This window comes from Dipodomys merriami, unplaced genomic scaffold, assembly GCF_024711535.1.
Source record: "Dipodomys merriami isolate MVZ:Mamm:240054 unplaced genomic scaffold, mDipMer1.0.p SCAF_48, whole genome shotgun sequence".
In the NCBI taxonomy this organism is placed as follows: Eukaryota; Metazoa; Chordata; class Mammalia; order Rodentia; family Heteromyidae; genus Dipodomys; species Dipodomys merriami.
Genome location: NW_027206046.1, coordinates 640596 through 668371, shown reverse-complemented (window position 1 = coordinate 668371; position 27776 = coordinate 640596). Strand labels below are relative to the sequence as shown.

Below are 27776 nucleotides of genomic sequence, written 5' to 3'. Positions count from 1 at the left end.
GTGCTTGCCACAAAACTGTACAGTTCAATGTAATATGAGCATCTGCGAAGCACATGCCATGGAAATACTAAATGGATTTTTCAAGTGTTCTTGATGTCCTTCCCCTTGGTCTACACAAGTCCAGCATGAGATAAAAGATTAATATCATCTACAAGCAAAACTGTTTTTGGAAAATCCACAATAAAACTCCCTATGATTTCCTGAATTATCTGATTAAATCCAAAAAAGAAAGCTTCCCTATCACCCAGTGGGTAAAGATACAGGTTTCAAGGTGCACCAATCAAAATTTCAATTCAGGTCCTGTGCAGCCTCAGGCAAGAGGTCTGGATAAAGACTGAACTTGTAAGTGAGGCAGACCTGACCCCTTCATCCTACATCTCCAGCCCACACACTCTGCTCTCACATCAGGTCTTCAACAAGGATGTTTAGCCTCTGCCTATCAAAGCTACTTTCTGAAGCCTCATCCTTTCCCCTTCACAGATTATTTCACTTTATAATGATGTCTTTATCTGTGAGTCTAGTTACTGTCCTCCCCTCTGGAAGTTCCACACTGCACTCCCAGCCCTCAGAATAGTTCCTGACACATAATAGATAGACCCTTACTTACAAAATATCAGTTGAGTGAATGACAGCTGAACTTCCACGCTCTAATCTATTCAATAGAAAAGTAAGAGTGGAATAAGGTTATACATAAAAAGTGGTGTCAAAGAAAACATTTTTTTTTCTTTTTTGCTGGTCATGGGGCCTGAACTCTGGGACTAGGTGCTGTCCCTCAGCTCTTCAGCTCAAGGCAAGCACTCTATTACGTGAGCCATAGCGCCACTTCCGGCATTTTCTGCTTATGTGGTGCTAAGGAATTGAACCCAGGGCCTCATGCATGCAAGGCAAGTGCTCTACCACTGAGCCACCTTCCCAGCCCAAGAAAACATTTTAAAACAAGATAAATGGTAACTCTCACACAAACATACATGTCAAAGATTTTATTTACTAATAAATTCAGAGAAGAAACCTATTAGCGAAGAACTGGTTTAAAGGAGAACTTAAGAACATTTTTAGTAATTTTTAGTAATATTAAAATAAATTTGTAAGTGGTCACAAAACTGGCATTTCGATAAGGTAGGAGTGAGGGGTAGGTATCTCTTCACCAAAAGGATTTTATGTTCATATTTATGGAAAAGAATTATTTAAATGATCACCTTTTACCAATTAATCTTATTACCTACTGAGTTGTAAAGAGTCTAATCTAAGTCAAATTCAGAAACTCTCTGGAGACTCCAACATTCCACTGAAAGATTATCCAGTAAAATCTGTGTGTGTGTGTGTGTGTGTGTGTGTGTGTGCGCGCGTGCGCGCGCGCGCACGCGCGTGTTTCTGGGGTCTTGAACTCAGGGCCTGCTGTGTTCCTGAGCTCAAGGATGGTACTTTTGGCTTTGTGGGTAGTTAATTAGAGATAAGTGTCTCACAGACTTTCCTGCTTAGGCTGGCTTTGAATCACAATCCTTAAATCCCAGGATTGCAGGAGTAAGCCACTAGTGCCTAATTTAGGAAAGTAATCTTTTGGTTGTTGCAAACCTTAATTTTTTTTGGATTGTCATTATCTCCTCTTCTGTCCAAAATGATCATAAATAAAATTATTTACAAAATAAGGCTGGTCTTATTAGGTTTGGCCTAATTATTTTATACTAGTTCAGCAAGCACATCATTTACCACATAGACCACCTTAAGATTATATGGCTAGCAGCTTTCATAAAAAAAAAAAAATCTAAGATCAGTTGGGTGCCAATCTTAATTGGCAAAGTGGCCTGTACCTATCACAGCAGCTTCATAGGAAGCAGAGGAAGGATTGAGGTTCCAGGGCAGAAAAGCTTTCAAGATACCACCTACACAGAGGGACACTGGATGCAGTGTGCAGGCCTGTGATCTCAGTGAAGATGAGAGCTTAAACATAGATAGATAGACCACAGTTCCAGCTTGCACTTGGTAGGAATAGACCCTGCCCTTAAATAACCAGTGAACAACAGGGCTGGAGATGTGGCTCAGTGGTATCATGTCAGCCTAGCAAGCAGAAAACCTCCAGTACCAAGAAAAAAAAAGAGAATCTAAGATTGAACTTTTAAATTCTCTTATTACTTAGTATCATGAGGCTAGGGAATCAAGACCAAGAAACTTTATTCTTCAGATTTCAATTGCAAGACCTGTATAATAGGGCATTTTCTTTATTTACAAGATTCTTGGAGGATGTGATCTTTCTTACCATCTATAAGAGTAATAATCTATTAGCCATGTATGAGACTAGTGTTTCTTGGAGAATGTGGTAAGCATTAGCTCTGTAAGGAAACTAAGTCATGAAGGTATCAGAATAAAGAAAGGGCAGAAAGTGAACTCAACAGATCAATAAGGTTATTCAGGAGTGAAGCCTGGGGAGACCAAACCTCCTTCAGCATGGCTGAAGGGGAAATGGTGCACCCCCTCCCCCGCCTTTACCAATAGAGCTCTTTAAATATTAGGTGGAGAGTGAAGTCAGTGGTGGGGGGGGGGGGGAAGCCAGGTGAGATGGAAGTGGGGTGGGCGAGCAGGGTTATTTTGAGTGAGGAGTTTCAAGTTTTCAAAAGCATCTGTGTTCATCAGGGGCATCAGCATTAGATGCAACCTTGGTCTCAGGCTCTCTTCCATTTCTTCAGGGGGAAGGGGAGAGGACATGATTCAGAGGGGGTAAGCAGCAAGGTCAGTTCTAAGATAAGGCTGTCATGGAGGAAGGTGAGTGCTTTAGGTTAAGTCACTTTCCAACAAGCTCCAGAAGCCCATACTAGTTCATCCTGATTAAATAAACATCATTCTCAAACATGAAATACCAGGCAAGGCCTTGATTGCCTAAGTGATTTTTTTCCAATATATATGTTAGTATAAGAATAGATTCTTATTGAAACTCTATGCAAACTGCTAGAAGTGAAGGTAAAGTGACTCAAAAGTTTCTGAATTTGAGAGAAGGGGGAAGCATTTTTTAAGTATTAAAAGTTCAGTTTTCTGGGGACTCCAGGAATATCTGATTTATATAAGCACCTATTTATCTCTCTAAGCTAATCAAGACAGAGCTCTTTTTTTTTTTTTTTTTTTTTGGTCAGTCATGGCGCCTGAACTCTGGGACTAGGTGCTGTCCCTCAGCTCTTCAGCTCAAGGCGAGCGCTCTACTACTTGAGCCATAGTGCCACTTCTGGCATTTTCTGCTTATGTGGTGCTGAGGAATCGTACCCAGGGCCTCATGCATGCAAGGCAAGCACTCTACCACTGAGCCACCTTCCCAGCCCAAGACAGAGCTCTTTTGAGAACCTTTTGATTTAATGTGCTAAGGATAACTGAAGAGAACTTTCCACTTGGCCATGAGAGGAAGTAGGCTTTCTGAATTACAGATATGCAGACATTTAGACACAGGGAGCATACAGACTCCACATTTTTTAGCCACATATGAAAAGCATACACAGAAACACTAAATCCTACCAGTACTCTCTTGCTTTGTGGTCATGAAATTCCTAGTTGGGGTGAGCTAAAAAATAAACAGACTAAGAGACTGTATTCTCCACTGACTTTCAACCCAACTGGAAATAGAACTCTTTAAAACATTAATCCATCCACAGCAATCACCTAATTCCCAATCACTGAAGCTATCAACAGGAAATAATTTATCATGTGTAAATGAACCAAAAGAGAAAAGCAAATGAATAGAGGGTAGAATTAAAATTTAAAAAAAAGATTCAACGAAGTTTTGTCCATACTTTGAATTCACCATGGGAGCTAAGAATTATGTGCCTGGGAGATGAACCTTTTCTCCTCTCCTCTCCTCTCCTCTCCTCTCCTCTCCTCTCCTCTTCTCCTCTTCTGTTCTCTTCTTTCTCCCCTCTCTCTCATTTTTTACTCTCTCTCTCTCCCTACCCTCCATCCCTACTCAGTTGTGAAGCTTGAACTCAGGGCTTGGGGGCTGTCCTTGAGCTCTTTTGCTCAAGGCTAGCACTCTACAACTTTGAGCCACAGTACCACTTCTCGTTTTCTGGTAGTTAATTGGAAATAAGAGTCCCACAGACTTTCCTTCCTCCACTGGCGTCTGAGTAGCTAGGATTATAGGCATGAGCCACCAGAGCCCAGCCTCTCTTTTATTTTCTCTCTTTTCTTTTCTTTGGGGTAAGAGGTATGCATAGTTAAATAGTTCCAATCACAGGTGTGTTCATGATCTTGGGTGTTAGTCTCAGCATCGGTTAGCCTTAATATCTCAAGAATCATTGATATACAAAATAATATTTATTGAAACAAACTCCACAAAGGGGGAACAAGAGTTTTTTTTTCTTTGTTGCTGTTTTTGTTTTTATTTCCTTTTGTCTTGTTTGTTCGTATATCTGTCTTTGGGAGGGGAAAGGGGGCACAGAAAGGGAGGGTCAAATGGTGAACAAATGCAGCAGTGGGACTCACTAGACACTATGTTGAAAATGAACTATATAACTTGTGGGTGGGATGGGAGGGGGAAACTGGGAGTGAAGGAGGAAGGGGTGGCATTGTCCAAAAAGAAATTTGTTTTTTTTTTTTATCTGATTTACACTATAATCCCTCTGTACACCATCTTTACTATAACAATAAATGAATTAAAAGATAAAAACGAGTGATTGGCACCTGAGGGGTAGTCCAGTTCTTCCTGGATTCCAAGATAGTAGCAGTGACTGTTGCTTTAAGAGGTTTTGGTCAAAGATGGGCACCAGTCCACATTAGCTCAAGGTGTTCCACGTTATCTCAGGCTGTCATGTCTTATCATCTGGTCATGGTAAGAAAGCACTGTCTCTTTGAGGAACAGTTTCTTCTTTTGTCACAAGATGCTTGTCATTAGTGCTGTCTTTTGGAGAATCCCAAAATGAGTTGGATGGGGGGCTCAGAGAGTCAGGGGGAAAAAAAGGTTAAAGAGGCAGAAAGGGTGCAATAAAGCCAGCTATGCTGGTGTTCAGGACCCTCCTTCAGTATGAGTTCTGGGAATTATATATAAGTAACATTAGTACTAATCATGTTGACCCATAAATGTTGGGCATTTAGATCTTTTGGTGATATAAGAAATATCTAGAGATAACTCTGTGCACATGTGTGTGTGGGGGGGTGGGGGTGGGCCCAGGGGCTTGAATTCAGGGTCTGGGTCCTCAGAGTCCCTGGGCTTTTGTGCACAGGGCTAGTGCTTTACCACTTGAGCCACAGCTCCATTTCTGGCTTTTTGGTGGCTAACTGGAGATAAGAGTCTTTCCTGACCCAGCTGGCTTCAAAACACGATGCGCAGATCTGAACCTCCAGAGTAGCTAGGATTATAGGTGTGAGCCATTAATGCCTCTTTTGTTTTGCTTTTTTTGTTTTACTATAAAGTATGACTGATTATAACTAGGGGTAGGGTTTTAAGCATCATGTTTTATTTATTTCAGAATCAAAGATCTCCCTAGTTCTTAAGAATGTGTGTCTAATTTCTTCCAATTTAAAAGAAGAGTAACAATATTAGCAGTTTGTCTTGAAATTATATATCTACCTTAAAATGAAATTACCTTAGTGCAACCTTATTTCATATTACTGCTATTAGAAATGACATTTTTCCGTGGCTGGGAAGGTAGCTCAGCGGTAGAGTGCATGCCTTGCAAGCATGAGGCCCTGGGTTTGATTCCTCAGTACCACATAAACAGAAAAAAAAAAAAAAGAAATGACATTTTTCCTTGGATTAGAATTTTAAGCTTAAATGAACACACATTGATGCTATGTTTTTGTATGTGAAAAGAATGAGAGCACTAGAATACAGACTTACAAATAGGATGATGTGGGAAGTAAATTGAACCTGTGAAATCTTCAGCGCCCAGACTTGGAATTGCTTGGAGTTAAAGTTATATTCTGTGAACTCTTCTTTTTCTTAGGAATCTTAAGTTTGTTACAACGGGGACTGATTCCTCCAACAGCCAGGATCACCTGGCAAAATCCACCGATCAAACACAAAGCAATTTCTCTGCATAGTTTTAAGGAAGCACACAAGGTCACACCTACAGGTAAGACAAGACACTCTTCGTCAGCTTTTGCTGGGATTTCACAGAAACTCACTCCCCCTAACCTAGCCTTCTCATAGCCAACTTTTATTCTCAATAATAGGACGAGAAGAAAGTTGTAAGTATTGAGTTCCACTTCAGTGAATAAAGTAACCTCAGACATCTTTGAAAGTATATATGGAGAGTCAGTGTTCTGTGTGTGTGAGTGTGTGTGTGTGTGTGTGTGTGTGTGTGTGTGTGTGTGTTATGTGAGGAGGTTGATATCTGCAAAAGGCTTGCAGTTTGGTTTGAGAAGCAAGGCAGATGTAATAAAGTTATGCAAGTCATCATTAAAAGCACAACAGGATAAATGTCAGTCAGATGTGGAAGACCAGTGCTATGGAAGTTCAGAGGAATGACTACCAATGGATCAGAGAATAGAAGGCAGCTTGGGAGAGGACGAAGCTGGATTCTGCCAGGAGACTCCTACACAAGAATCTCACGAGCTGCAGGACCTCAGGCAAACCCTTTACTTCCTCTGGGCCTCAGCTTTCTGTTATAGAATGAGGCACTTGGGGCTAAATTAATTTATCTGCTTAATAAATATGTATTAAAGTCTTGCATTTCAAAGTTAGCATTTAGGTACTAGATATCCAACAGAGGGTGAGTTAGATAACATTTTTGTGATTCTGGTGCTTCTATTCTAGTGGAAGATGCAAGCCATAAGTAGGTAAGTAAATGAGAATTTAGGCTAGAGACCTAAATGTATGATTTAGAGAGTGAGAGTGAGGGGCAAAGTCAGGGAATGTCTTTCAGAAAGATACAAACCTTGAGCTGATAAGGAAAAGCCAGTCATTTAAATCTCTAGGGGAAAATATTCTAGGTACAGACCAGGACAGGAACAAAGGCCCCAAGGACTAAGGAAGTATATGAGGAAGAAAGACAGGACATAAACAAGGGAGAGAGGGGAGAGATCAGACTGGAAAGATGGAGAGAGATGGCATGATGTAGGCTACAGCAGAAACTATGCCTTGCCCTCAAGGTTGGTTCTTCCCTTCTAAGTTAATATGGTTATGGGTAGGAACTAGTCAGCTTGATTGACTATATTTCCCAGTCTTCCTTGCAGCTGGAAATACCCTGAGACCCAATTCTGAGGAGGCAAGCATTAAGCAAAAAGAGAAAGTTCTGGGTTACAACTCCCCTTTTCTCTGCTCTGGCTAGCTGGGATGTGAATGTGACCATAAGAAATGGGCAAATACTTTGAAGCCATCACGTTCAGGCTGACCGAGGTACCAGCTGATGATCTGGCTTTTGATTGTATATGAGACAGAGAAAAAAAAACCCTTTCATTGGTTTAAACCACTCAATGCAAGGCAAGATAGACTAGGGACATGGGAAATGAGAGCAAAAACCAAGGACTTAGAAACCAACATTGTATTAATGTATAACCTGATTAGGAGTTTACAAACACACAGGTAGGCATAGTGATCAATGCCTGTAATCCCAGATACTGAGGACACAAAGATTGTGAAGATCACAGTTTGAAGCCAGCTGGGCAGAAAGTTTAGCAAGGCACTCCTTTCAACAAATAAGACAGGTGGGATGTATACATTTGTAATCCCTGTATGGTGGTACATACCTGAAAGCCCAGCCAGTATAGGCATGGGTAGGAGGATTGAGGTCTGATGATCATCCCAAGAAAAAGCATGAGGGCTGGGAAGGTGGCTCAGTGGTAGAGTGCTTTCTTGCCTGCATGAGGCCCTGGGTTCTATTCCTCAGCACCACATAAGCAGAAAAAGCCGTAAGTGGTGATGTGGCTCAAGTGGTAGAGCGCTAGCCTTGAGCTGAAGAGCTGAGGGACAGCGCCCAGGCCCAGAGTTCAAGCCCCATGACCGACAAAATAAAATAAAATAAAATAAAAAAGCATGAGACCCTATCTGCAGAATAACTTTTCAAAAAAGCTCTGGTGAAATGACTCCAATGGTAGAATGCTTGTCTAGCTAACATAAGACCCAGAGTTCAAACTCCAGTACCACCAAAGAAAAGGGAAAGGGAAAGTAAATGTATAAACACCATTTTTTTCTCCTTTAAGCTTTATGCATTTTTACAGTAACATTAGTAAAAAAGATGGCTTCCGCCGGGCGCTGGTTGCTCACGCCTGTAATCCTAGCTACTCAGTAGGCTGAGATCTGAGGATCGCAGTTCAAAGCCAGCCCGGGCAGCAGAGACCGTGAGACTCCTATCTCCAATAAACCACCAGAAAACCGGAAGTGGCACTGTAGCTCAAGTGGTAGAGCGCTTGCCTTGAGCTGAAGAGCTGAGGGACAGCGCCCAGGCCTCGAGTTCAGGCCCCACGACCGACAAAAAAAAAAAAAAAAAGATGGCTTCCCCACTTTATCCCTGCTCCAATTGTATATTGTGCCCTAGGATCCAGCATGAATACCTTCAAACTGCTGGGTACCCTCCCTCACTTGATCTGATAAAAGTCACAAGAAGTATAAGCCTATGTGGGAAGGCCTAGAATTAACCTCTTTCTCAGACTTACTATTTCTGGCAGCGGATAATGATGGGGTTGTACCAGGTTCCTAGAAGAATGGGAACTACAGATCCTAAGGAATGTTCCACAGGATCCCTTTCTCACATCTAGCATTTACATCTTTCCCATTCGTCCAGGCCTGGCCTTGTGGTGTGTTTGTGTTTTCTGCTTTACTTGCTGAATCAATCTCTGATTGATTCTGTACAAGTGGAATCCAAAGAAAGCCAGAATAGCCATACTTTATCACATAAAACAGACTGATTCCAAGTTAGTAAAAAGAAATAGGAAAGGTTCTTTTATGATGATAATATTAAGAAAATAGTAATTCTAAATATACAGTGATCCCTCACCTATGGTGGGAGTTATGTTCCAGAGACACCCCCCCCCCATGATAGGTGAAAATCCACGAGTAGCAGCATTAGAGAGTCGTCCCTTAACGGATTTTCACCTATCACCGGGGTCTCTGGACTGTGATTCCTGCGATAGGTGAGGGATCACTATTATGTATTTTTTTTTTTTAATCATGATACAGTTAAGCTGCAGTAAGTGCACCATGAGATAGCTAGGGACAACTGTATGCACATATGTGTATACATATATATGTATATATACACATATACCTTATATCCACATATATTACATGTACACATATACATATGTTAAATATGTTAAATATACACATACATATATGTATATAAACCCAATATCATATATATGCATACATATTTGTGTGTGTATGTTATACCCATTATACATGTATACATATATACCCAATATTAGTCCCCAATATTATATACCATTTTAGTTGGGGACTGTCACGCACCGCTTTTAGCAAGGGATTATCCATGGACAAAATTGAGAAATAGCAGAGTTGAATGCACCCTAGAAACAAATATTGTATGGAACATCTACAGAATAGTCCATCCAATGGCTAATTATACAGTTACCTTATCAGCACATGGAACATTCTCCAGGTCACAAAGCAAGTCTCAAACATTAAAAAAAAAGAATTAAAATAATCAGAAACATTCTTAACCATAGCATTAGAGAAAAACTCTGAAAGTTCTGAAGTGCATGGAAATTGAACAATTTATATTTGAACAACCAACGGAATTCTACCCCAAATTCTACCCAGAAAAACTCTGGAAGCTATGAAGTACATGGAAATGAAACAATTTACAACCAATGGAATTCTACCCAAATTCTTCTAGAAAATAGGAAGAAAAATGTTTGAGATCATTTTATATAGTCAAAAATTCTCTGATGCCAGCCAGGTGCCTGAGGCTATAATCCTAGCTACTCAGGAGGCTGAGAGCTAAAGATTGTGTTTTGAAGCTAGCCCATGCAGGAAAGTTCATGGGAGTCTTATCTGCAATTAACCACCAAAAAAAAATTAAAAAGCCAGAAGTGGAGCTATGGGTCAAGTGGTCTAATACCCAAGCTCTGAGTTAGAGCCTCAGCACCAGCATAATAAAACAAAACACCCTGATATCACAAGAGAAGCAGACATGGGGGGAGGGGAAGGGGGAGGAGGGGAAGGGATGGGAAGGGGAAACAAAGGAGGAGGCCACAATGCTTGATAAGAAATGTACTCATTATCTTGCCCATGTAACTGTAACCCCTCTGTACAGTATTTTCACAATAAAAAATAAAAATAAAAAAATAAAAAAAGAGAAGCAGACAAAATAACTACAGCCTAAATTCTTCCATAGCAAATGGGATCTGGTATGATTTTCAAATATTTTTACTTGTTCTGTGTGTGTGTGTGTGTGTGTGTGCACCCTGGGGCTTGAACTCAGGGCCTTCAGATTTTAAACCCTTAAGTTGCTAGGATTACAGGTGTGAGCCATTGGTGCCTAACTGTATTATCTTTAAAAAAAAATACCATGTGATTACCAGTTCTAGTGGCTCATATCTGTAATCTTAGCTACTTAAGAGGTGGAGACTTGGAGGAACATGTTCAAAGACAACCTGGACAGAAAAATCCACAAGACTCTTTTTTTTTTTTTTTTTTGGTGTGTGTGTGTGTGGGGGGGGGGTAGTCCGGTTGTGGAGCCTGAACTCTGGGCCTGCATAGATAAGTAGAATTACAAGCATATGCTACCAATGCCCAGCTCCCTGAACTTTTATTTGCCTCCAAATTGTGTTTATTATGTCACTATTTTTAAAGTTATCTGGTCAATATGTTGATAGTAAGATTATTCTTTAGTCACCTCTAGCTACATATAAGTTTTTTTTTTTACCTTTTATATTGCAGATATGCTTTTTTTGGGGGGGGGGGGGTCCAGTCGTGGGCCTGAACTCTGGGCCTCAGCTCTTCACCTCAAGGCTAGCACCACATAAGCAAAAAGAAAAAAGCCGGAAGTGGCACTGTGGCTTACGTGGTAGAGTGCTAGCCTTGAGCAGAAGAGCTGAGGGACAGTGCCCAGGCCCAGAGTTCAGGCCCCACGACCAGACCCCCCCCCCAAAAAAAAGAAGGCAGAAGTGGGGATACAGTTTGTGGCAGAGGGTAGAATACTAGCCTTGAGAAAAAAAAAATCTCAGGGACTGTATCCAGGCCTTTAGTTCAAGACCCAGAACTGTTACACACACACACACACACACACACACACACACACACACACACACACACACACACACACACACACACACACACATACACACACACACACACACACACACAGAAGAAAAAAGGCTGAAAATGTGCCTGTGGCCCACTTGAGGCAGTCAAAACTAGGGCTTCAAAACAGGACTCTGGACTACATCCTAACAACCCTTATTGGAATGCTGGTTTTTATCATGTTTGTCAATTCTTTCAAAGATTGTTGTTAGAGAACCAACAGAAAAAAAAAGGAATTGAGTTGAAGGAATTAAGATGAAAAAAACTTAACTGCTTTTATTCGATTAATCATTTATCTAAATTTTTTGTTCCCCTTCTTGAAAAGAGTAATCTAAGGATTTTTCTCCCTGGAGTACGCCAAGCTCTGGCTGTTTGTAAAGGGGAGTGGAGCTTGCTGCAGGCGGCTAGGAAGATGGGATTGAAAAACCCTTAGCTAGCATGAAGGTCTCCCGCCCCATGCACTCAATATGTTCTCAAAAAGTGGTTGCTTGTAGATTTAATTAATTTCAAAAATAATCTTTATGGTGCCATGCACCTGTATTACTTCCCCAAGTCACTTAAATTTTTCAGTCATGTATTGTAAATAGCTATTGTAAATAGTCTATCATATGCAACTCTATTAATTATCTTGTACATGAACTTGGGAATATTTCTATTCAAAGAAGCCTTAAAAAGCCAGGCATGGGTGGCTCATACCTGCAATCCTAGCTACTCAGGAGGCTGAGACCTGAGGATCACAGTTTGAAGCCAGCTAGGGCAGGAAAGTCTATGGGACTTGTCGACTTGTCCAATTAACCACCAAAAAGGTGGAAGTAAAGTTATAGCAGAAGTAATAGATACCAGCCTTGAGCAGAGAAGCTAAGGGACAGTGCCCAGACCCCAAGTCCAAGCCCCAGTAGCAGCACATACACAAAAAACCTTATAGTGAAGTGTTTTGTAGGCCAACCACTACCTTCTAATTTGCCTGCTCTTTTGGATCTGCCTTTTCACATAGGCAGTTTGCAAAAGGCCAACTAACCTGGCATCTGATGGAATTACGGGACTCCCCTGCTTTGGCTTTCCCTTTTAAGTCCTTGGTCATTGATGGTTCATGGAATGGATGCGGGAAAGACTGACAGCTGGAGACAGTGCTATTTGACTTTCAGGGTGCAACCCTAAGAACATGCACCCTAGGCCTCCGTCCTTCTTTCTAAAAGAGGTAACATTGCCCTACCTCCATCCACAGCCCCCTTCAAGACAGTCCAGAAACCACCCCCGACTGTACCAGAAGATGCTTCCAAGAAGAAACCACAGCTAAAGGTATTCATATCTAACTTCAGAAAGGAAAATATTCTGATTTACAATATTACTTGTGAGATTATTTTTTTTGGGGGGGGGAGTGTATCTGTATAGTATAGAGCAGCTGGAGCTGCTGCTGGGTGTTATATTCCATTGTGCTATATTGTTGTGTTATGTTATGTAATGTTATGTTATACTTTGTTTTGTTGTGTTTTATATTATACATTAACAGTGTTATTTTAATGTTTTCTGTTATGTTTCTGTGATGCTTGGGATAAAACCCAGGGCCTCCTATGTGCTAAGAAAGCTCTCTGTCACTGAGTTATATAGTTAGCCCCTGATTTTAGAAAGGGGGATTATTGTATCATTTGATGCCACTGTGACACTTATCAGTGAAATCTAAATCATTCAGTCCTGTCACATCATTGTGAGACTCACTAAGTGACGAAGTCAGCTGATATTAATACCTGGCCACAGTTCCAGGAGTCTAGGATATAAGAGCTATTGCTTACATCCAAATTTGTGTTGTACTGGGTGTGTCTCTGAAGTCTTGTGAGATCGGATTTTGTCTTTAAGCCTAGGCTAACAAGAAGGCCTCAACAAAGAAGAGGAAGGTGTTCTGTATTCTTTAACACTTGTACCCCTCACAGTACAATGTAATTCAATCCTGTGATGTCACCCCTAGTTTAAAGGTGGTGCACTTTTGTAGTAGGATTTCTCATGCCCATGGGCCACAATCAGACTTGTGATCATTGAAACTTTTCACCACAGAAAGGAGACATCTGGCCGTGTCATTTCTCGGCTTACCCAATGTGGTCTTGTTTTTGTTTGTCTGTTTGTTTTCAGCTGCTCTCATAAAATAAATAAATAGAAACAGAAAAACAGAAAAAATTAATTGCAGAGTGCAATCGAAGAAATTAAATCTAGCTGTGTCTCCACAGTCAATGGCTACCTGTTCTTCTTGGACCTTCACTTTCTAACACACAGATCTTCCTCAAGAGGCTCTCTGTATTTTTGGCACTGGTGGGCTGTTTCTCCTGAAAGAGATTTCCAGGCTGTTTATGTAGTAGCATGTCATGTGACACCCCAGTTGCCAGGGAAAATATTTGTATTTCATGAAAAATGTGGGTAAAAAAAAATGTAAATGTGTAGATCCCAAGACAGACAGGCCTTCAGGCAGTGCTTGGCCAGCAGCATTATTGTTTTAGATTCAGCTGTTTAACAGGCTGTGAGGTGGCCACGGGCTAATGTGCAGAATGGAAAGTCTGAGGAAGGCACCTGTTTTGATTCTCACCCTGTTTGAGTGCGCAGATTCTACAGTTTCATAAAAGACATTCTTACAAGTAATACAAATATCGTGACTAGGTTTTAGTCAGTATGCAGTTGGCCTCAAAAATATTTTAATAATAACATTTTTTGAATGCTAATTAGCTCTCGTTTTAATCCCCTACTGCTAGAAGCAGTAATATTTAAAGACTGTGGTCCCAGATTGGTACAATATTTCTGAATTGGCTATTTAGTGTAGCTGTAATTATTCATATACTTGGTGGAAAATGGACTGAGCGTGGAAGATAAGGTAAGTGAAAGATGGAACCTATAGAGATATAAGCCAGAGACTGCATAGACCTCTGAGACACCAGAGTCCACCACCAGCAAGAGTAGTGCTGTGTGAATTGTGCCTTGCCATCTGACTATACTTGTTTTTGTCAATATTTACTTTGTCAAACTCTTTCCTCAAAGCAAATGGGGCTTGGCAAGCCAAGCTCATTGTCTAGGGTGGGAAAGGTCTTTCTAATGATTAGCTCCTGCTTGTAGGGAAAGAGGGAACAGGCTGGCCCAGCAGGGAAAACAGGGAAAGGGAAGGGAGGGAAGGGAGGGAGGCGATTGTAAGCCTTCTATTTGTTTTGTAAAATGGCCCTTGAGAGTCATTTTGATTTAAACCACATCTTATTCTTCATTGTAGGGGAGAGGCAGAAGCATAACAGAATATCCTGAACAGGTTTGTAATTTGTGTGACTAGTTGAAATTTGAAATTTGTCACCTGATGTCCCTTGCTTTAGCTGCAGGGCAAAACTATGGGGTGGCAAGGGGTGGGGGTGGGGGGGGAGAGAAAGGCTGCCTGACAGCTGGGACAGCCACAGAAGTTCTTTTGGCTTCCTTTCCAAAAGAAATTGGATCATGCTTCAGGAAAAAAAAAAAATCCCACCATGGTTCACTTAAGGTGAAAAACCTCCCTTGTGCGGTGGATCTATAATCCAAACAAATGGCTCAGTAGCCTCAAAATGTGGTCAACTCACATCAGTGATCTGATTATTTATTTTGATTGAGGTTATAACCTCCACCAAAGAATTTCATTCTTTCAAAGTACATTTATCACCGAAAATGTTAAAAAAATAAATCCAATTGTTCCCTAGCACGTGCTTCTATGAGTGCATGTGTACATGTATGCGTACGCATCAAGCAGGTACAAACCCAGCATTTGTAATTGGGGTGACCTAGGACATGAGACTTAAAATTTAAAGTTATGTCAATCACAGCTAGTAACAACACAAAAAAAGCTACAAAAATGTAGTAGTCCCCACAAAAGGCAAGCACAGCCATCAAGCAATGTTCCATTGCCTATAAACCCTGAACTTGAGACTGGAGCATGTTGGGTTCTTTTTCTGAGAGGAGATGGAATTAGATTTGGCAAGTCACTTAAACCCTCTGAACCCCATTTTTTCCCTCTGACTAGTGGGGTGACGCTGTTGCCTTTCTCATAACACTGCTGAAAGGACTAACTGGGTTCTTTTGTGGGAGAGTGTTTTGAAAGTATAAAGCACTCTGGCCATAACTCAGTGGCTCATTTTAAAGAGTATTTTATAGCCTTTCTCTTCATAGTGATTTTCTTATCAGTAAAAATTTTAGAGGGAAGCCAGCTGCCAGTAGCTGAATGTTTAAAACTTTTCCAAATTAAAATCCAAATTTAAGAAACAATTAGGAGAAAATCCTATTTTCTAAGCCCGACCTCTATTGTAAAATTCCCTTTTGTATAGGAAGAAGACATTTGGATGGTACTGTTTTGGGGGGTAGTTAGCAGGATTCATTTTAGTATAACAGGGTTAAAGAAGGGAGAAATGGGGAAGAGGGCAAAACATTTCTGCTCCTTGTGCGAGATAGGAGAAGTAAAGACACCAGGATATTTCGATATCAAGCTTGTAATCTCATTTAGTCCTTTGGATATTTTTTGTTATTGTTGTTTGTTTCTGCATATGTTTTTGTTTTGGGGACTGTGGGTTGAGCTCAGGGTCTTGTGCTCACTAGGCAAGCATTTGTGTTACACCTCCAGCCATTTTCCACCTAAGTTCTCACTGTTTGTCATGGGCAGGACTTAGACTGCAATCCCATCCCTATGTCTTCTTTGCAGTGGGGATAGCAGCGGCTTACTAACACATTAGGATTATTTGTTGAGATGAAGATCCCATTCATTTTTTGCTCCGGCTGGCCTCTGACTTTCATCCTTCCAAACTCGGTCTCCTACAAAACTGGGATTAAAGGCATGGGCTATCATGCGTCAACTTCTGTTTTCTCTCTTTCATGTCAAATTATGTTATGTTTGAACAAAATGTTCCAGGATTTAAAATGAATATTTAAAGGTTCCCAGATGATATATAATAGCAGTTTGGGTTTTAGCATATCTTGTCTGGTAGGGGAATGGCCTATCTCTTATAGTTGCTCCCTGGCAACTTTGTGTTATGGCACAATCTAGCAGAGTTTTTTGTTTTGTTTTGTTTTTGTCATCCTTAAAAGGTTCGAAAGAGGACAGACATTACTTTGATGGCAAGAACGCAGCCTGGAACTATAATGTGAGATTCCAAAACAAATCCAAAGCCAGAGCTAGGCAAGATAGTACAGAGCTATAATTCCACTGGAGGCAGAGGCAAGAGGATTGCAAGTTGGAGGCCAGTCCCAGCAAAGTTAGTGAGGAGACACTTATCTCAAAACTAAAATGAAAACAGATGGGCTGGCAGCACAACTCAAGGATAGTGTACTTGCCCACTATGAGGTAGACCCTGGGTTCATCCCCCAGTGCCCCAAAATGCAAATTCGAGGCTAGTTTTTCCTCTTTTAGACTTACTTTCTTTCATGAAACTCTATTTAAAAGTGAGGAAACAGAAGATACTGTATAAAAGGAAATGTACTCATTACCTGACTCATGTAATTATAATCCTTCTGTATAACACCTTTATAATAACAACAGAGTAAATAATAAATAAATAAATAGAAACCCCATTTAAGGAATAAAAAGTGTATAAACTTTTAAAAAACCATTTTGTCTATTTCATTAGGAATTACTATACTACCTACCTTCCTTTTTTAGCATCAGCTTTTCAAAGTGAACTTAATTATATGGTTTTATTTGAAAAACAAGTATTTTCTTGCAAGAAGCAATTGACTGAAGAAGGATTGTTTTTACAGTCCTCACAGCACTGCCTAACTGCTCATTTTTATTGCCTGTGATTAATGATTTTACTCATGTATTCCAGAAAAAAAGGTTAAATTATCAGCAAGCCATGAGATAATCTTTATTTTTTTAACTTTATCTCTTTCATTTTTACAAATTATGACCTGCTCATTCATGAGGAATTTGGAAAGTTCTTGAAGGAGAAAAAAAGTACCAAAGTATACAAGAAATTTTTCATAACATCACAACTCTTGGGTATTAGCTAAGCTTTGCTTGTTCCTTTATTTAAAGCTTATATGTTCAACTGTGGTTTTTATTCTCTTTACCTAACTTAACCCTTTACAGATATGAATTAGCACTCTAAAATATTTCAATGGCTATATAATATTCTATTATTATAATTTAATATATTAAAATATGCCATCATTTTCTTAGCCATTATCATATCATTCCACCTTGAATTATAAATGTCAGTGAACTCACATGATTATAGAAGAGTCTTGTGCTATAAAAGTGAGTCCAAGTATCTATGAACTTAATTTTTTTTGTGTGTGGGTATGTTCTGGTACTGGGACTTTAACTCAGGGCCTGGACACTGTCCTTTAGCTTTTGCTGCTCAAAGATAATGCTGTAATACTTGAGCTATACTCCCACTTTCAGATTTTTGCTGGTTAATTGGAAATTAGAAACTCACATAGACTTTCCTGCCCGGGCTGGCTTCAAACTACAATCCTCAGATCTCAGTCTCCTGAGCAGCTAGAATGACAGGCATGAGTCATTGACATTCAGCTTGAACTTAAATCTTAACACATTGATTCATTCATTCATCAAATCTTCCTTGACTTTATACTGTGCCAGGCAGTGGGGACAGCAGAGAAAAGCAAACCAAGTCCTGGCCTCTTAAGACCTAGAGTCTAATAAGGGAGGCAGATAATAAAGAGACACCTAATGCCATGCCAGAGAATGATAAACCCTCCAAACAAAGAATAACAAAAAGAATCCTTATGCATCAAGATGGAACATTAAACAAATTCTGCAAGCATTCTTTAAGAAACCGATCATCAATAGACTTGTTCTAAACTAATTTTTTTTGTAAAGATACTTGCAGTTACATGAGTAAGGTAATGAGTACATTTCCTATTGAGCATTGTTACCCCCTCCTTTGTTTTTCCCCTACCTTCCCTTCCCTCTCTATCTCCCCAACTCCTCCTCCGCCCCATAAACTACATTTACTCAGGAAAATCAGAATTCCAGGCTTTACTTTGGTAGCCTTTTCAAGCCTAGCCTTTGCTCCTTTGCCTACAGAGAAAATAATGGGGTATCTTGGCTCAGGGATCAGAGAATGGGGTTGCTTGATTCTTAGCCTGTCAGGCTTCCCTTACATATCCCTGACAGGTTCAACCCATCCATAATCATTGTCCCAAGTGGTCCTTAATTGTGTCACATTCTCTCAGAGACTATTCAAAGGGTAGCAGAAAAGAAGAAATCGATGCTGCAGTAAAGTAACATTGCCTCTAGAAAGGGAAATTTCACATTTGACTGAAAATAGAGTCCATCTCTTTAAAACATCTTCCTGGTTCTGTTCTGTTTGATCTTCCATCAGAGTCGGATCTGTTTGTGTTTCTGTTCTGTGAAAGCACATCTATGGGTAGGGATTTTCCCCTCAGCATGTGTTTTAGAGTTCAGCAAGAGTCATTTGAATAATGACACCTTTCAAACCAATTGCAGAAATTATTTCTAGAAAATTGCTGCTGATCCAAGTGGCTTTTTATACTTAGTTTCCTTCCTTTATGCCTGCTCAATGAGTTCTCTATTTGTGCCTTTTATTCTCTTTATATAGATTAAAGAATCTGGGTCTTTTTCCTGTGGTTTGACCTCAGGGTTTCAAACTTGCTAGGCAGGTGCTCTACCACTTGAGCCCTTGCCCTTTTTGCTCTGGTTATTTTTGAGATAGGGTCTCACTTTTTGTCCAAGCCAACCTGGACTTTGATCTCCCTTTTTATACTTACCCCCAAACTGGGATGCTATTTGTTTTTTTTTCTATTGGGATGGGTCTCACTAGCTTTTTTCCCTGGGTTGGCCTCAAACCCATGATCCTCATGATCTGAACCTCCCTTGTAGCTAGGATTACAGATGTGAGCCACCACAGCAATTCTTTGTTGATATCACAGATGAGAAACTCAGATTTAGAGAGGGCATCAATTTGCCCAAGAGTGTGTAGCAAATAGTGACAGAGTGTGGATTTGAACCCCGTTTAGGATTTCACTCTCAAGCTTTGTTCCCTTGAGCCCATAATTGTCTACTGAGCAAAAGGCAAGATCCCCTGTTTTTGTTTGTTTGTGCAGGTTTTGGGGCTTGAACTCTGGACCTGGAAACTGTCCTTGAACTTCTTTTGCTGGATTATTAGAGATCTGAGTCTCACAGATTGATCCTACTTGGGCTGACTTCAAACCACAATCCTCAGATCTCAGCTTCTTGAGCTGCTTGGGATTACGGGCATGGGACATCAGACCCCAGCAAGATCCCCATGTTTTAAAATTCAGAACTGTGTTTATGTTGACTCTGAATCATGGTGAGGCCAGCTTCTATCTCTAAAAACCATGTATATCTCTTATATAATTGTAGTCAGTTAGATACTGATATTTGTTTTGTACAAAGATCAACACATCATGGCCATTTATCAAAAAAAAAAAAACAGGGTCAGATAAATGACATCCTGTTCTGACTCTATCTTTTGGGAACACTGTTCATTCTCTTAATGTAGGCTCTTATTTAGAATCATAATGTGCAGGAAGAACTTATTCTTTTCTGTTTGATAACAACCTATTCTTTGTTATTCTACATGAATAATACATGGGACTTTCATTCTGATGACTCCATAGATGCATACAGTCTACATTGAGCCAATTTATCCCATCTATTATATTCCTTTTATACATTGCAGTTATTTAGAATGACCAACACTGAATATGTTTTGGTATTTGGATAATTGAACATTCAGTCTGTCTGAAGAAGCGTTATGTTCATTTTCTAAAGGTAAAGTCCTATCTTAATAGTTGACACTACCATGGGAGATCTTGTTCTTCAACTATATCTGATTTAGGGATAGAGTTGAATTCTTTATCTACATGCTGTCAATATAAATGAAATTTCATAAAGAAATTCTTTATCCTATGTGGTGATATATACTTAGAAGGCTGACACCAAAAGTCAAATTTGAAGCCAATCTGGGATACATAGTGAGGTCTTGTCAAAAAACAAAAAAAAGCTTGGAAACATCTTCCTTTTTTCCTGGTAGCATTGTGTGTGTGTGTGGTGTGTGTGTGTGTGTGTAACACTGGGCTTTAACTCAAGGCCTGGGCACTGTCCCTTAGCTTTTTTTTTTTTTTTTTTGTCAGTTGTGGGGCTTGAACTCTGAGCCTGGGCGCTGTCTCTGAGCTCTTCTGCTCAAGGCTAGCACTCTACCACTTGAGCCACAGTGCTGTTTCCAGTTTTCTGGTGGTTAATTGGAGATAAAAGTCTCATGGACTTTCCTTCCCAGGCTGGCTTTGAACAGTGATCCTCAGATCTCAGCTTCCTGAGTGCCTAGGATTACAGGCATGAGCCGCCAGCGCCTAGCTGTCCCTTAGCTTTTTTTTGTTCAAGACTAGTGCTCTACCACTGGACCCACAGCTCCACTTCTGGTTTTTGAGTAGTTAATTGGCAGTAACAGTCTCTGAGCTGGCTTCAAACCTTGATCCTCAGATCTCAGCTTCCTGAGTAGCTAGGATTACAGGGGTGAGTCATCAGTGCCTGGCCTTCTGAAAGTTTTCTTTATGCTAGTTATTCTTACATTGTTGGATATAATCCTGTGCCTGTCTGTGTTTGTTTTTGGTTTTTGCTTCACATCAGATCTTGCTAACACATATAATCATCATGTTGTCTTCCTGCTTCCTGCTTTAGACTTATATTTTCCCCTAAATAACTGTTTCAGGAATTCTCAATGTTACCTAAATTAGTGATTACACTTTGCAAATGAAGTTTAGGAATCTCACAAAGCAAAAGGCCTGGTCCTGGTTCCAAAAAGGGGCAGGTGAGAAAGGGAAGTTTCCAGGCATCCAGTTCCATCAGAAGGAAAAGTTTGCTATTGAGTCAGTAATATCACACTCGGAATGTAGCACCTTGTAACAAAAAGGAGGGAGGGAGGAAGGAATGATGGAGTAAATAGAAATAACAAATTCCTAGGTAGGCCAAGGAAGGACAAAGGAAAGGAGGTGAGAGGGAGGGAGAGAAGGAGGGAAGAATGGAAGCCAACAAATAATAGTAGCCAAGTCTGTGAAGATAAATAATAGAAGACTAACATAAGGAGCCAGAACCTCAAGCACGGCATGACCTTTAATCAGGGCTTATTCCTAGCAGTCTGTGAAGCAGCTTTGTCTTTACCTGCTCAATGGATCTCACAATGCTGATGCACTGCTTTAATTTGGGAAGTCTTTCTCTTGAGAGGCATGCCTGTTCTTGCTCTAAGTCTAAAGTGCTCCCACATGTGGCATTCTCTGTGACAGATGTACTCCAGTTATGCTTTAGCTGACTCAAAACCCATAGCTTCCCAGTGCCTGAGTGGTCTATTTGATGTCCAAGTGTGTGTTTCCTTTGAGATCAGGTCTTTGCTGGAGTGTCATCCAAGGAGGTAGGAAGGTGCATTCCCTTTGTTCTAAAACAGCCCCTGTTAAATTCTGCAGCCCCAGCCTACTCAAGGCTATTTTATCAAGAGGTCTAAAACACATTTGCTGATGTACATAGATACCCCAGGAAAGGCACAGGCCAAGAAAGACTTGAGTCCTCTGGCTTCCGAACTCTCTCCTTTCCCCAGCTTGTTCCATTTTTATAGATGGTCTTGCTTCTACAGGATTCCCAGTAAGGCTAAGGAAATTCACTCTCTCTGTCTCTGTTTCTCTCTCTCACTCACTTTATGTCTTTCTTTCCTTCTGTATTCCATGTGTGTGTAAGGGCCAGGATGCTGTCCCTTAGATTTTTCATTCAAGGCTTGCTTGCACTCTACTATGCGAGCCACAGCTCCACTTGGAGCTTTTGGGTAGTTAATTGGAGATAAGAGTCTCACAGATTCTCCTGCCCAGCCTGGCTTTGATCCTCAGTCCTCAGATCTGAGCCTCTTGAGTAGCTAGGATTACAGATGTAAGCCTCCTGTTCCCAGCCTTTTTTTTTTCTTTAATGATTTATTTGAGCATAAAAGAGTTAAAATAAGAAGAAATTTAAAAAAGAGAGAAACATTTCCTTGCTCCCCATACAGGAAATAGGAGTTTCTTAACTCCAAGGTAAAGAATTTCAAAATGTGTTTCCTGTCTCCAAGGAGACAAGCATCTCTTTAAATCTCCCCTCCATGGCTTGGCTTGTCATGGTATTCTCAATGACTGTATCAAACGTGACCAGAAGGACCCACCTGCCCCACACATGTCCATCTGTGAATATTTCACATATTTATTCCTCACTGAGGACATTGTTCTTTTCTGACCTCTAACCTTCTCTTGATCTAGACCTATCCTTGAAGGAAGGCAGAAGCAAAGTCATGGCCCACTTCTGATGGAACATGCCTCTTGTCTTCCGCTTGGAGTCACAGCTCTTTCTTCCAGCATCAGTGTCTGCCTAAGGGGCTTTACTTCTGTCTTTCCTGCCCATCCAAGGGGAAGGAATTTGCTTCTATCTACCAGACAGTTTACATTCTTTTGGTGTCCTGATTTGATCAGAAAGGTCTTTAGTCTTGGTGAGGAGGAGTTACCTATCATTCTCATCCCTTGTAACAGCTCTTAAATTAAAAGCATACAAAAGCTCACTGCTATCTTCTAAAACTAAAGGACTTTTTGGACTTGATATTAGCTTTTTAGCATTTTCATTTGAGTTGACAGTGTAATTATTCCACTGTCCAGAATCTGGAAAGAGAAAAAGAATTTGAAGTTGTTTTTGTTGCTCATTTGATTGCTTGTGTTTACTTATTGGGCTTTTATTGTCCATATATTTCTTGGCTTGCTTTTCTCTCAGATAGCTTTCTGCCTAGTATTTGTTAATTACTCTACACTAACATTTATTTATTCAAGACAAAGCACAGACAATGTAACATTGCAGTTCTTATTCGACATAGTGCTGTGGCACAATAGTCATTGATAAATTAACTGGGATTTTTTTCCTGGAATTTTTTTTTCTTTTGAATTTTGTGAAAAGCCTTTAAAATGCAGAGAGCAATATAATCCTGCAGTTTGGTAGAGAGAGGCTTATGTATCTGACATATAAATGCACATTTTGAAGATAATTGATTCCTTAAATCCCCAGGCAAAAAGAAACAATCATTGTAGTAAGTTAATACCTGAATTACTGAGCAGAATTAAGAACCTCAAACTTTTCATGCCTTCCCTCTTCCCCTAATCCCTCAGGCCTTTAGAGATGTTTAGACCATGGGGTATAGTGTCTTTATTTTTTCCTTTTTTTAGTGCAATAGTTTAAGTGATTGAGATATAGTTATTTGGCAGTAGGCAGCAGATTTTCCTTTTTTATGGTAATAACATTATGTGTTGCTACTGTCATCCAAATCTCTTCTAATTTTATTTTTTAAATAAAATTTATTGTTTATTATATAGAAAAACATAAAGAAGAAAAATATTCTCACCATCTCATTCTTGCCATTAGTAAATAAGAGTAGTATATTTCCCTGACTGAAAATTTCATTCAGTATAGACAAGAACACAATGAAAAACAATGCTCCCTTGGTTTTATTGGTTATGGAATTTCTGGTTTCAATCTACCCATGTATAGCCCTAAATATGTTCCCTAAGGGAACACCATATTTAAGAATAAAGATTACTTGTCAAGAGCAAAGTAGAAAATGACAAGGATGATGATACCAGCACAACAGTTCCTGTTTAAAACAAAACAAAACAACAACAACAAAAAAAACCCACCCTGGTGCTAAGACAATATGGCAGAAGTAGTCCAAAATGCTATAAAGTGATATCTGTTAGAAAGTCAGAGCAGCTCTTAAGGAGTGTATTTGAATTATCCTGAGGACTGCAAAGAAAGCTTGACTCCTCTTTTTAGAGTTGGTGGGTAAGTTACCAATTGGGAATCAGCAACATACATCTCTAAGGCCATGTGTGCATGTGTAAAAGGTAAAACAAAAACAAAAACAAAAACAAAAAAAAACCCCAAGAGATCCTGGGGTCAGCTAAAAACATAAACTTACATGATGCTTTTCCTTGAGCAATTTTAGAGCACTTTATTTTTTTTTAAGAATTCATAATCTCTTAATAGCCTTGAGTGATCTCTAAGATATCCTTGTGGTATGGAGTTTTGATGACATATGCCAGCCAGACTTAGGTATTACAATGTGCATCTGCTAAATCAATGCTAGACTCTCTCTAGCATTGAGAGACAGTGACAGCATGATGTGTGTTGCTCTTTCATCTACACAAGCTCACAATCTAGTTCATCTCTAGCAAACTTTCTTTCCCCAGGACGCGAAAATTACATCTTCTAGAATTATGAAGCCAGCATGGGAGTATGACTTTTATATTTATGATGGCAACATAACCCAGACAGCCCCTGATTTCGAAGCATTCAAGGAGCATTTCCGCCTCGCTTGGGGGAGTATATTTTCTGTCTTGGAACAAGTTGTGAAGTTTCTTCGGGACTATGCAATACCAGAGGTCAAAGTGAAAGGGAGGAATTTGATATGCCTCCTTCCAGAGTTTGAGCTGAAGAGTCAACTTAACAGATATGACATTCTGTCAATTTTCGAGAACCCACTCCACGTCCAAATGCTGGTCAACCTCCCAGGACAGAGGTTCAAGGGTCAGAATGGAAAGTTGGAGGCTGTCAAGAAGATCCAAGCCACGTGGAGATGCTACAAAGCCAGAAAGTTATTTCTGCTCTTCCGCCGGCAGAAGTGGGCTTCGGGGGTGATCGCCATCGCATGGCTTTTACACTGCCATAAGACGAGGCTCAAGAGGATCCTGAAGGAATCGCGTCAGAGACACCTGGAGAATTTCCGCATTCGCGCCAAGGTGCACCAGGCTGCCAGCTGTTAAAGCAGACCGCCTTTGCTAAACATTTCCTGCTTGAACGACTGCAATAAGTTGTCTCTTTATCTGTTCCTTTCTCTCTCCAGCTGCCCCCTCCCCTTAGCCTGTGATGCATTAATCCCCATATTTGTTTATACATCACATCTTAGCCCAAATCAGAAATCAAGTCATTGTGCCTGCAAAAACCTACTGCAATTTCATAGACCCAAATCCCTTCATTTTGACTTTATAGTTGTGCTGGGGTGGGGGGGGTGAAGGAGGGGAAAATCACTATTTTAACTGCATTACCTTCTCTCCCTCTATATATACCTTCTGGCACTTTTAATTTTCTAAGAAAAAAAAATCCTCTCCTGTCTACATTGCTGTCACCACTTTGTCAGAAAGTATTTAAGTTTGTAGACAGCCTTTTAATTAGTGCTCACAATTTCATTTATGTTTGCTTTCTCTCTCTCTTTTTTTCATTCATATTCTGTTAATTAAGTGAGCTGCCTCTAATCTTCCCCTGCCAGTAGCATCATGTAGCCACCTAATTAAATTAATTGGGGAAGATGTTTTAAGTATGTAATTAAATCAATTAATATAATTTATGCCTGGCTTAAGTGTACAGTGGGAAAAAAAAAACACAAAGCTGAAGTTTGAGTAGATGAATCCACTACAGCTTCCTGTCACTGATCAATGCTCTTCTTGATTTTTAGCATCTGGAAGCCAACTGGAATCGCATCAGGACTTCCAGGCGGACTATTATCCATATCCCGTCATTAGGTATAACACTTTTGCCTGCAAATCTATCAGCAACCTCTATTACCCACCACATTATGGCTCCTTGATTGAGTTCAAGGAAGGCCCCTTGTTTTATTCAAATTGGTCTCGGCAGGAAAATGTTCTCGACATGATGAGAGTAATAACACAGGGCCCTCGCTTGAAACGGCGTTTAATTTGGGGATTAAGCAAATAAAGTCATTAGGGGGGGAGGACTACTATTCAGTGGAGAGGTGATTTGCTGTAATTCGCTTTCATCTGTATGAAATGAACTAAAAAGTTGTCTTTTTTTTTCCCCCCTGAAATAACAGATAATGTTTTCGATCTTCTTTAATGATAGAAGAACACGGGCTTGTGTGTGTTGTTGCTGTTACGCCAGTAAGCCAGGATATTGCCTGTACACTGTTTTTAATCAAATGTGCAGTCAAAATGATAAGCTACATTCTCTGAAATTATTTAGTTCTAATTACGAGCAGATGGGATGCTTTATTTGCACCTAGGGCGCCTGAGCAAAAGGAAATGCTGTGTGAACAAGAATAATTAAGAAGTTGAATAGTGTTTTTTGCGCTTAAATAATCTGCAGTTTCATGTTAATTAGCACTAATGTAATTATTTAATTACATTTATGAATTGGGGGAACTTAAAAGCTGTTGTCTGAAACACAGTGGTAAAATAGGTATGCCAAAATGACAGAGGGAAATTCCGAAATTCACATTGGAAGTGCTTTGGAAACATGAACTGCCATCAAAATGTTTGGTTTGTTTCTTTGCTTTTCTTCACCACTACCTGGTATGTTAAATTTCCTGGATGAAGCTAAATTTTCTATGCTTACTCAGTAGAGTTTTTGAGAAACAACAAAACCCACTAAATCTCCTTACTACATATCAGCTCTTTGTTAAAGCCTTTTAAATATAGCAGTGCAAAGCTGGGCGCTAATGGCTTATGCCTGTAATCTTAGCTACCCAGGAGGCTGAGAAGTGAGGATCACAGTTTGAAGCCAGCTTGGTCAGGAAAGTTCACAAGGCTCCGATTAACTTGCAAAAAGCTAGAAGTAGGGATGTGGCTCACATGCCAATCTTGAGCAGAAAAAGCTAAGGGACAGTGGCCTGACCTTGAGTTTAGGCCCCAGGACTGGCACACACGCTAAAATATATATAGCAGGGCATCAAATAATTTAGTGTTATAGAATTCTAGATAATAATTTTTTTGCGCTCATGTGAATATTCCTGTTTGTCTTCTCATGTGGAATATAGAAACAAATACAATTAAATAGTACTATGAAAAGAAAAACATCAAAGTTATTATATGATATGTGACATAATTATATAAATATGAAGATTACTTTTAATTAGTAAAGTATTAATTGTGTCAAAGTAAAACAAACTTACATTGGTTCTGGAGCATGTGCTTAAAAGAGCTAAGTACTTGTAGAAAAGTTAAGAAAAATCTATGAGTTGTAAAGATCTTTTAGAGTTGGTTCTGCTTCATGGCTTTTGAAAGGAATTTGTTTTTTCTTAGGATGTGAATGAGGATGTGAGACTGATCTGAATTTTGTTTTAACTTACACTATTGTTTCGGTAAGACCACTTTTGCACATAGAATTGGTTCACACACAGGAATTGTGCTTGTAATTGATTGCAACCCAAGAGAGGCTAATTGCAGACCCAATTAACTGACTTGGGTCCTTCAAATAAGGTGTAAGAGAGCCTTTGCTTCTGCAACTAATTGTGGATCTGACCTGATACTAAGTGATGGGTTTTGGTTTGGGTTTCCTGTTTTACTCAAAAGTACAAACATGAATAGGGCCTCTGATTTACAGTGCTGATAAACACTAAGGTGGTATAAGTAATGAGTACAAACTTCTTCCCTCCTCCTCTCCACTTCTGACCCTTCCAAATAGCCTCCAACAACCAGTTTTGCAGGGAAGCCCGATAAAAAGGCGTTTCCAAAGAAGTAAAAATCAAAAGCCTGGTAATGTAAAATAGGTAATAGAAATACTTTTAATTAAAATGTCCTGAAATTTTAAAAAGGGCTTGTTGAATAGATT

At 39.9% G+C, this 27776-nt stretch overlaps 1 protein-coding gene across 11 annotated transcripts in view; it reads left to right on the top strand.

The window, feature by feature from the left end:
- Nucleotides 1–27776, top strand: part of Iqch (IQ motif containing H) — a 239377-nt gene that overhangs the window by 85816 nt on the left and 125785 nt on the right. For 10 of the 11 annotated variants that reach the window (XM_069995061.1, XM_069995060.1, XM_069995070.1 and 7 more), the window contains 5 exons: nucleotides 5919–6047; nucleotides 12405–12478; nucleotides 14421–14456; nucleotides 24404–24952; nucleotides 25666–25732. In XM_069995061.1, coding sequence (XP_069851162.1) covers nucleotides 5919–6047; nucleotides 12405–12478; nucleotides 14421–14456; nucleotides 24404–24952; nucleotides 25666–25732 — 855 coding nt within the window. Of the gene's footprint in view, nucleotides 1–5918; nucleotides 6048–12404; nucleotides 12479–14420; nucleotides 14457–24403; nucleotides 24953–25665; nucleotides 25733–27776 lie in introns of those variants that run through there. The other variant, XM_069995069.1, reaches the window with a different exon arrangement.